At 39.2% G+C, this 10,790-nt stretch overlaps 1 protein-coding gene across 1 annotated transcript; it reads left to right on the forward strand.

The window, feature by feature from the left end:
* The first annotated feature begins 418 nt into the window (after positions 1 to 418).
* LOC117296552 (homogentisate 1,2-dioxygenase-like) lies at positions 419 to 10,790 on the forward strand. The gene is made up of 13 exons (XM_033779534.1): positions 419 to 446; positions 1,555 to 1,626; positions 2,007 to 2,201; positions 2,656 to 2,715; positions 3,160 to 3,251; positions 4,309 to 4,343; positions 4,891 to 4,970; positions 6,087 to 6,186; positions 6,879 to 7,102; positions 7,945 to 8,071; positions 8,413 to 8,465; positions 8,978 to 9,106; positions 10,495 to 10,790. The coding sequence occupies exons 1-13, from the start codon at positions 423 to 425 to the stop codon at positions 10,618 to 10,620; spliced, it is 1,317 nt and encodes a 438-aa protein (XP_033635425.1). The 5' UTR covers positions 419 to 422; the 3' UTR covers positions 10,621 to 10,790.

Raw genomic sequence — 10,790 nt, forward strand, 5'->3', positions numbered from 1 at the left:
TTGTTTGTTGCATTACTTTACAAAAATCATCATATATAATCGGTCCCAGGGAGATGTTTCCGTATAAAGATTATACAAAGGAGGGTCGTCCATTATGTATTATGTACATATTATAGTTTTTACAAACTCGCATTTAAACTGTTTTTTATTTATTGTTATTTTATTATTTCTAACAACTATCCATAGGACCCGCTAGCCCCTCCATAAAACGAAGAGGTCTTTTACTTATTAAGCATCGAACGATCCCTTCATCAAGTGCAACAATTAACAAACAAGTGTGGATAGATACATTACCTTTAAGTTTTAATACCCGAGCCTCTGCCCCGCCCACCTGTTTGCTCCAATCAAAAATCGTTCCATACGACGTACGTACGTGCGTGAGCCGCTTCTCATGTCAAAGGTCAAACTACATCTGCGTTAAAATGGCTGACTACGGAAAGTTGAAGGTAGGCATTTTGATTGTAAAATCAACAAGGTTTTTCAATACTTTTCACTCCATTGATTTAAAACTTAGTGCATAATAGTTGGTTTGGATGTAAGTGTTTGTAATAAATTGTTATTTTCTCGTTGGTTGGTGCCTCGAAAAAGGGAGAAATCATCAAAGAAAAAGTATAAATAAATTAATAAATTCCCAGTTTGCTATTGATTGATTGCTTGCATACGTCAAATCTAAACAGAGAACTGTGTTTTGTTGTACTTCGTATCTTGAACATAATCGATCGGTTACCGTTTTTAACTTGCTTAAGCTTGTTAATAAAGGTAACACGGTGAAGCTTTAAGATTGTGGAAGAACGCCATGATTGTATTGTCCCATCCCATCACGCATCAGTCACATATCGTTCAAAATCAATCAACAAAAAAGTCAAACCATGATGTTTTGTTTGTGATCAACAAAATCAAACTAACAAATCTGAAATCATTCATCATTCATAATCATCATGATCATGTTTTAAAACAAATTCTGTTACGAAGTTTACACTTGTATATGTTTGTATCGAAATAAATGTATTATTATTGATTGAAGTTAACAATATAAACATTAGCACATTGTACAATCATTATTTAGTAAAATAAATTATTATACAATAGGCCTAATAAGTGTTGAAATTGAGTTGATGGCTTTATTTGCATGTACTACTTGAGTGTCATGCCATGGCCGAGTAATTAAGACTGACAACAAAATCACTTGTGTCCTTAAAAGCCATTATTATACACTTTCGGCACACAAAAAAAAAAAGTTCACAGATTACAAATAACTTACAGGGTTTACAGAAGGTAATGGTGAAAGACTTCCCTTGAAATATTATTCCATGAAATGCTTTACTTTTCGAGAAAACATTAAAACAATTATCAATTCTCGTTCTCGAGAATTACGGATTGATTTTAAACACATGTCATGACACGGCGAAACGTGCAGAAACAAGGGTGGGTTTTCCCCGTTATTATCGAGCATATCGTTATTACCGGGTATTTTGAGCAAAAGTGACGTCATGGAGCGCTATTGCACTCTTGCCTTGATCATGATGATATGTCACATTCTTTTATTTTTTGCAGTACCTCAGTGGGTTTGGCAACGAGTTTGCCTCGGAAGACCCAAGATGTCCTAATGCACTACCAAAAGGACAGGTGAGATGTAAATACGAGTAATCATACATCATACAAGTTTAGCATCATACATGGTGGACAACTCCCTTCCGAGTTCTGTTGATATCCCCTTTGGTTAGCAAGTAATGCAAACTGACTGGTGACAGAGCATTGGCATTGCTATTTGCCCTTCAAAAAGGCTCCAACTTTTAGGAACTTACCGAGTGTCTATTTCCTTTAGAGCGCCTTATATTCTTTGGTAAATTAAGACTTTATAAATCCAATTATTATTAGTTGTTATTATTATATTTTGTTTATTTCCACAAGTGGCTATTTCTTGCCAATTGTAATATTTCAGATGGATTTATTTGTTAGGACAATTAGTAGTTTGAATAACAATCAGTGATTTTTCTTCTAATTAGAACAACCCCCAGAAGTGTGCGTATGGTCTGTATGCTGAACAGCTTTCTGGTACAGCATTCACTGCACCAAGGGTCCACAATAAGCGGACGTGGTTGTACCGCATTCGACCGTCTGTCCTCCATGGTAAATTCAAGCCGTTACATCAAGGTAACCTGAGTCACAACTGGGACGAGTGGCATCCTGACCCTAACCAGGTAATAAGCTGCAGATTAGAGGGACGACCCCGACTGACTCGGAATGTCAAATTCAGCCAGGTTGGATTGTTAATCCCAACTAACGCGGAATCTCATTTTGAGCCAGGTCAGTTGTTGATCTGAGTCAGGTCAGATTGTTGATCCTACTGACCTGGATCTTATTCTGAGTCAGGTTGGATTGTTGTTCTGAGTCAGGTCAGATTGTTGATCCTACTGACCTGGATCTTATTCTGAGTCAGGTTGGATTGTTGATCTGAGTCAGGGTCAGATTGTTGATCCTACTGACCTGGATCTCATTCTGAGTCAGGTTGGATTGTTGATCTGAGTCAGGGTCAGATTGTTGATAATACCGACCTGGATCTCATTCTGAGTCAGGTTGGATTGTTGATGAGGCCACTGTTTTGACCACATTTCAATCTTGACCAATACTTTTTATGTTGTGTTTGCTTGATAGATGAGATGGCACCCATTTGCAATACCCGACCCATCTCTTGGAAGAGTGGATTTTGTTGAGGTAAGAAAGCATAAAACAAACCTAAACAAGGCACCTTGTTTGCTGATGTGCTGGAGTTTACATCGAAGTGCATCAGCCATTTTAATAGCCTACACTCAATTAGATTTGAAACAAAAATTGAGGTACAATCTAAGCCTTCTCCCGAGCTGATTAAATCGGCCAAAATTTTCAGATTGTATTATGAGGGCCAATTAAACAACCCTATAGTTAGTGGTTATGCACATTTAAGTTGTTACCAAAATAATGTTTGGGAAGTCAGCTTTCAACTATGTGTATGCCTTGACTGCAGTTTGGTTCTAGAATTGTGGTCACAATCTTAAAAAGGAGTAATTCACAACGCTTAAAATGCAAGTTATGACACACAATTGATGAAACGCACCTCTAGGTTTATTGAATGATTTTTCCATTCTATGCTTGGCTTTGATACATGCTTTGTACTTTCAGGGTATGAGTACAGTGTGTGGGGCCGGAGATTGTAGAAGTCGTAATGGGATTGCTGTGCATGTCTTCACCTGTAATGCATCTATGGGGGATAAGTATGTGTACAACTTTCATGATTTCAGACTTAAAGTTTTATCACTTTGGGTCAAAGGACTCGGGTCTAATTTCATAAAACTGCCGCAAGCACAAAAAAAGTATCTCAGCACAAAGCAATTGTTATTACTAATTCCATGTCTCCTGACGATGACTAGAGCAAGCTAGTCGAAACGTTGAGACCAACCCAAGAACTGACTCCGCGGTAGTACAGTTAACTTTGATCATATAAGCTAAAGTAGTAGTCCCAGCCTATCTCCATACCATCCACCCTGGTAAATAGTTATTGAGCAGGACAGTTCTTTTCAGAACTGAGAAGTCTCCCGAACACCCTAACAATCTACTCCGCGGTAGTAGAATTAAGCAAGACAGTTCTCTAAGAACAACTCTACCTGGCAAGTAGATACACACATGGTGTTACCGCTAACCAAATTATGTATTAATTCCATGTCTTTGTGAAACTTGTTTTGAAATCCACCCCTAGTCATTTTTGCCTAAAGCCCTTGACTTTAAACCCCTCAAACTCTTGGTAACGAACTCCCAGCAATTTGTCTTACCAGTTGTAACAATTCAAATGCATTGGTTGTGATGGGTGGCAAACTATACACATTAAACTGTGCACTGTGTAGATGCTTTCACAAGTAGCCTGGGACAACACAAAAGTTTACAATACAGCCTGGGAAGCAATAGTAGACGGGTCACCTTAGTCAGTTTTCCTTGTGATATATTATTAGATATGCAAAATTGTAAAAAAAAAAACTTGTTAAAATTCTCCTGTACAGAAACTATTTATTTTGTCTGATAGTAATAGACATGATGAGTACAGTATTAAGTTGTATAACTATAAACCTCTGTGTCGTATGTGAGTACCCTCACATGTACATTAACGTTTAGCCTACCTGCAACTGTCTGTTTGCGCTCTTCAATTTGGCCATATGTTGCTGGGGTCAAGGGTCAACATGGTGTCACACGTACACTCTGTGACTGGTACCCTGATATTTTGTTGCTTAGCAACCATTTCTTAAACCAATTTTGATATTTGTGGGTTTTTTTATTCAGATGTTTTTACAATTCCGATGGAGACTTCCTAATTGGTAAGACTTCCCATCTATGATTTCATTTGAAAAATAGTAAAACGCTGTTCCCATTGGACACTTTCTGAACAGAACAAAAATTAAAAGTTCACAGATTTACAAATAACTGACAGGGTTTACAGAAGGTAATGGTGAAAGACTTCCCTTGAAATATTATTCCATGAAATGCTTTACTTTTTTAGAAAACATTAAAGCAATTCTCGAATCGCGAATAACAGATTTATCTTAAATACATGTCGGCCCCACATGTCATGACACGGTGAAACGTGCGGAAACAAGTTACTAAGGGTGGGTTTTCCCGTTAATTTCTCCCGACTCTGATGAGCGATTGAGCCTAAATTTTCACAGGTTTGTTATTTATATATAAGTTGTGATACACGAAGTGTGGGCCTTTGGACAATACTGTTTACCGATGTTGTGCGATTGCTTTAAAGCTCATATTATCATTAGTTCCACGAAGACCTATAAAAAGTCTCATGTTAACAAACTTCTTTTTGAATCTTACACACATTGAACAATGTCCTCTCTCCTCATTTGTTTTGTTCAGTTCCCCAGAAGGGCACATTGCTGATAACGACTGAGTTTGGTCGCATGGCAGTCGCACCCAACGAGATATGCGTCATTCAGGTTAGACTAGTGCTATAATTTCTCTCATTTTGTTTATGTCAGGCATTTCACTAAAACAAGCATTTTTGGCTTCTGTAAATGCCTTATTGGTTTGCTCTGTATTCATTACATTATATTTGTTCATTTCATTTTCATAAATTATTTTCATGACCAGTTCTTGATTGTCTTTGACTATAATAATTGTACTTTTAAATTTGTTTATTATTCTGCTTTTTTTTCACCAATGTGGAAATAAATGTTGACTGAATTAAAATTGAATTGGTAGTCCCCCACTATACCTGGGCACAATTTCATAGAGCTGCTTAAGCAAAAATTTTGCTTAAGCAAAAAATTCATTGCTTAGTAAAATCAAATTACCGGCCAAGACTCCACTCAGTTGTAATGCTAAGTAAACAACAGCTTAATACTAGTCATAAGCAATGTATATGGCAGGAAATTTTGGCCAGTAACATGTGTAAAATAAGCGAGCTATTTTCGTGCTTAAGCAAAGTTTTTGCTTAAGCAGCTCTATGAAATTGGCCCCTGGCATACAAAGCACCAAAAGTCATAGATGAAGATCTTCATTCAATGCTGCCACCATCAAAGTCATGTTCCCAGCGTACAATAGTTACAATGATGCATTCTACCAAACAGGACCAGCCTATTTTCCCTCTAAGCCTCTTTGTATATGTACCATGCCAACGTTGGGAAGAGGGTAAACCCACCCCTCCCAATGTTCCCATACTTCATCACACTATTTTCCTCTCGTACAGAAGTGCCCCACCTAGAAATCCTCAAAAAAGAAATCTGAGATTCTATTGCACACAATGAATGAGGGGTAACACCATGCCCCATATCTAGCGCCAAATGCCTATTTTAAAACGAGTATTGCTACACTTTGAAAAATGTTGTTAATCTCAATTCCACAAAGTGGATCACTGAAATTACAAAGTTATTTTATTTTCACTCTTCAACGATGAATAAATATAATCAAAGAATAATCCTTGCCATCCGTGTAATCGCAAATCAAAACATGGTGTCAGAAGTGGGATATGGGATGCAAAAGCAGCACTATATATTTCTGTATTTTGAATAAAGGTTCTTTCTTTGTGCAACTTGTTTTCCTTTTAACATTAGCAAGGGATGCGCTTCAGTGTTGAGATCAGTGAAGCATCACGCGGCTATGTTCTGGAAGTCTTCAATGGTCACTTTACGCTTCCTGACCTTGGACCTATTGGTAAGGCCAATAAATTCAGACTCAGAAAAATTATGACCTTATTTTAATAGATTCTAACAATGTCTGATTTCCAATAGTTATTTTAAAATGGTTCCATGCTACATCAAAACACAGTTTTGTTTTTTTCCACTGCGCCTATATACAACCAAACAATGGGAATTGATTCCGGTTCACTAGCAAAAATCATGAGTGACCTGGAAGTGTCGTGGCCGAGCGGTTAAGAGCACCGAATTCAAACTTCAGTGTTTCTGATCAGCAGAGTGTGGGTTCGAATCCCCAGCCATGACACTTGTGTACTTAATCAAGACACTTAACCATTGCTTCGTCCTTCAGATAGGACGTAAAGCCGTTGGTCCCATGTGTTGTGTAACGCATGTATAAGAACCCAGTGCACTTATCGAAAAGAGAAGGGGTTTGCCCCGGTGTTCCTGCATGTGGCTGCTGTATGCGCAGAAGCACCTAAAGGTGCTACATGATTGGGTCTCAGAATTCATCACTGCAATAAGTTATCTGTCAGTTTGTATATACTCAGCGCAATGAGTACCTTTTTTTTGGTAGATATGTGCGCTGTATAAGACTTCGATATTATTATTATTACCTTAATAGATAACGTTTCTGCCATTTGTCATTTTCTATGAACTCAAGACCTCTCATCAACCCATTTGATATTTTGAAATTGTTGCCTTTGTCAGGTGCCAATGGCCTTGCCAACCCAAGGGACTTCCTAACCCCATCAGCCTGGTACGAAGACCGCTCGTGCGAATACACCGTGGTCTCCAAGTACCAGGGGAAACTCTTCTACACCCAGCAGGAACATTCACCGTTCGATGTCGCAGCTTGGCACGGCAACTACTGCCCCTATAAGTACGACCTGGACAACTTTATGGTGATTAATGCTGTGGCGTTTGACCATGCTGTGAGTACACGATCATAAGCTTTACATATTAACCCTTAAGAGACCATAATAGTGGCCTCGAGCGGCTTATACGAGAATGACCATAGCGACTGCAAACAGCCACAGGGTTTTGCCTGCTTCCATTCACATAAAGATAAAGAGGTAAAGTAAAGGTGATGTCCAGATACAAAATTTTACAATGAAGTATGTTTACACAATATCCCAATTTCTTAATGCGTGACATAAGATAAGTTTTGAGAAGGGATTTGAATTTTGTGGTACAAAGAGAGGATCTAAGATTAAGAGGTAGAGAGTTCCAGGTGCGTGTGGCGCAGCTGAAGAAAAAAACCTGTCGCCCCATGAGTGTCAACACTTGGGTTCATTAAAGAGAAGCATGATACTGCATCAAATATTACTTGACAGAGTGTAAGCTTGAGTAGTTTTAGATATAGTGGGAAGCCTTGCCGTTAATGTGTTTTGTGGACAATGAGCATTAGCTTGAAGATAATTAGGTTGAGAGATAGGGAGCCAGTGAAGTTGTTTCAGATTGGGGGTGATAGAACCGGATGTAATATATCAACACTAGAGGGCGCTATCTCCACAAGCTAGTCATGAGTTACTCTGATGAATAAATGTGTATCTATGAAATGAGTGGATATCTTCACAGAGTATAACTTCCAGATACACATTTATTCATCAGAGTAACTCATGACTAGCTTACAAGGGGTGTGGAGATAGCGCCCTCTAGTGTTGATATATATTATGTTAAAGCCACTGAGTTCATACAACACACTTCAACGGCTTGATTCCAGAACACATGACCTATCAAACACCTTTATCCCTCTCTTTCATTTCATTGCCAGGATCCGTCCATCTTTACAGTGCTTACCTGCCAATCTAATAAACCGGGTGTGGCCGTTGCAGACTTTGTTATCTTTCCACCACGCTGGTCCGTTCAAGACCACACCTTCAGACCGCCCTACTATCATCGTAAGTAACTCTCTCCATATTTCATTAATTTATCAAATTTACTTAGAGTTTGTTTGTTTAGATGATCTTCCCTTCAAGGGAACTTTGCAAACTCCCTCGAGGGATATAAATCGCCAAGCTGGCAACAGCCAACATCCCTAGAATGGCAAAGCTGTGGGTTTCGAATCTCACCCGAGTAAAATGCCTAGGTGATTTCTTTTACTGGACTCGGGGGAAGTACGGAGTATACATTGCTTAACACACATCGGTGTACCTTACACTGTACGTCTGTGTTAATGGAGGCAACATATTTAACGAATGATAATGGAGATTGTTTTTTGTGTTTTTATTCATGTTTTTAGGGAACTGTATGAGTGAGTTTATGGGCCTCATCAAGGGGAAATATGAAGCGAAGGTGAGGACATTATTAGTTATCACACAAGCATGAGCATAAGTGGAATGGTCCAGCAGAGTGTGGGTTCGAGTCCCGGTCATGACACTTGTATTCTTAAGCAAGATGCGTAGCCATAATTGCTTTGTCCTTCGGATGAAATATTAAGCCAAGGGTTCTGTGTAAAAGGATTTATAGTGCACGTATGTAAAAGAACCTAGAACCTTTATTGAGGAAAAGAAAGGGTTAACCCTAGTGTTTCTGGTTCACATAACAAGCACCCTTGTTTACAGGATTCCTCAGGCTTGCAAAATACAGTATTTAAGTACACTTACGAGGCAGCCTTGGCTTCATTACCAGAAACATATAATAGTAATTTATGTTAATACAAGTTTGAAGTCTAGCCTTATACTAAAACTTTCAATGGGCAAGTAAAACGCAGTTTACTAGCCTCTACGAAAAACCTTAAGCACAAGTCCCGACTTCGCTAAGTTTATAACCAAAACTGTCCACTTGATGGTGTATTTGTTTAAAAGGAGGAAGGATTCCAAGCAGGGGGTGCTACTCTACACAGTATGATGACCCCTCATGGTCCCGATGCTGCATGCTTTGAAGGAGCATCCAATGCCGAGTTGAAACCACAGAGAGTAGCTGACGGCACTATGGTAAGCTATCAATACAATCAATGGCTTAGGTAGGACATTTGGTTGGGAAGGGTGGGTGGTGCGTAGAAATGGGTTAGGGAGTTTTTTTTTACAAATGAAGTCACTTTATTGGTTGATGTACTGAACGTAGCCCTGGGGGCCTTTGATTTTGTATAAATACTACAGTGACAACCTGGATATGAGGGTCTGTTTTGGGGGCGGAACATTAAATTATTTTTTAATTTTAATTATTACATATTTCCGAGCAGTATCTGACAGCCAAAAACCCATCTGAAAATTATATGCAGCCATGGAATGTTAACCGGTAGGCCTATTAACCGGTGATATTAGTAGCTACATACAGGCAAGAATTTAATTCTGGCGGAGCTCTGAAATTTTCCTACCAGAAACGAACCCTCATACATGTAACTCGGGATCTATATCTGTGTATACCACAGAGGAAGAGCTCTACATATAGGGCTTGTACTTAATGATACTTTCGGCATGGTTGGCTTGTGCATGAAGCGCTCGTCTCTCACCAAGGTGACCCTGGTTCGAAACCGGGCCATGTGAGTTGAGTTGTGCTTTGGTTCTCTGCTGTGCCACAAGGGTTTTCCAGACCATCGGGTTGTCCGCCCTCAGGAAAAATCAAACACTCTGTGGTCATAATGGGTTGATATGGCTGGCTGCCAAAGGTGCCCTTGCATACCTGCTTCTTGAACATGTTGTATCTGCGTCCTTTGCAGTTTAGCTCTTAGCTGCGAGTAAGGATGATTAGCCTCCCAAATTATTATTGTTTTTATTCATTTATGCATTACAGAGCTAGTTGTTTCCATCATAACTCAGAGTGCTCTCAGTTCCCTCTATTTTGTATGATTTGATTGTATCTTTGACCGACTTAAAGACACTGGACACTATTGGTAATTGTCAAAGACCAGTCTTCTCACTTGGTGTATCTCAACATATGCATAAAATAACAAACCTGTGAAAATTTGAGCTCAATTGGTCGATGAAGTTGCGAAAATTGAATGAAATAAAAAATACCCTTGTCACACGAAGTTCTGTGCTTTCAGATGCTTGATTTTGAGACCTCAAATTCTAAATCTGAGGTCTCGAAATCGAATTCGTGGAGAAATACTTCTTTCTCAAAAACTACGTTACTTCAGAGGGAGCCGTTTCTCGAAATGTGTTATACCATCAACAGCTCCCCATTACTTGTCACCAAGTAGGGTTTTATGGAAAAAATTATTTGAGTAATTACCAAAAGTGTCCACTGCCTTTAAATGAAAAGGGGGGCAAGTCCCTCTGACATTTGGGAGAAAAATAAAGGTAACCCTCAATGCGATGAATGTGATGCTAATGCTCCATTAATGCAGAGGTGTTTTTCTGGGTTTTTTTCTTCCCTGCAGGCGTTCATGTTCGAGAGTTCTTTCAGCATGGCTATAACCAAATGGGGAGGCCTGACCTGCCAGAAGGTTGACGAGAAGTACAAAGAATGCTGGGAGCCTCTCCAGAAACACTTCAAGTCATCTTAAGAACGAAGATGAACACAAGCAAGACTCAAAAGCTGGACCATTGACCACATTCATCCGAAGTCATCATCCAAATAGCTTTGTTGCGCCAATTTGGGAGTGCGTGCCCCTGTGTGTGTTGAACATTTTAGCTTGTGCAATTTATAGGCAAGACTGAAATGAGCTGAGTAGTA

This window comes from Asterias rubens, chromosome 11 (genome assembly GCF_902459465.1).
Source record: "Asterias rubens chromosome 11, eAstRub1.3, whole genome shotgun sequence".
NCBI lineage: Eukaryota > Metazoa > Echinodermata > Asteroidea > Forcipulatida > Asteriidae > Asterias > Asterias rubens.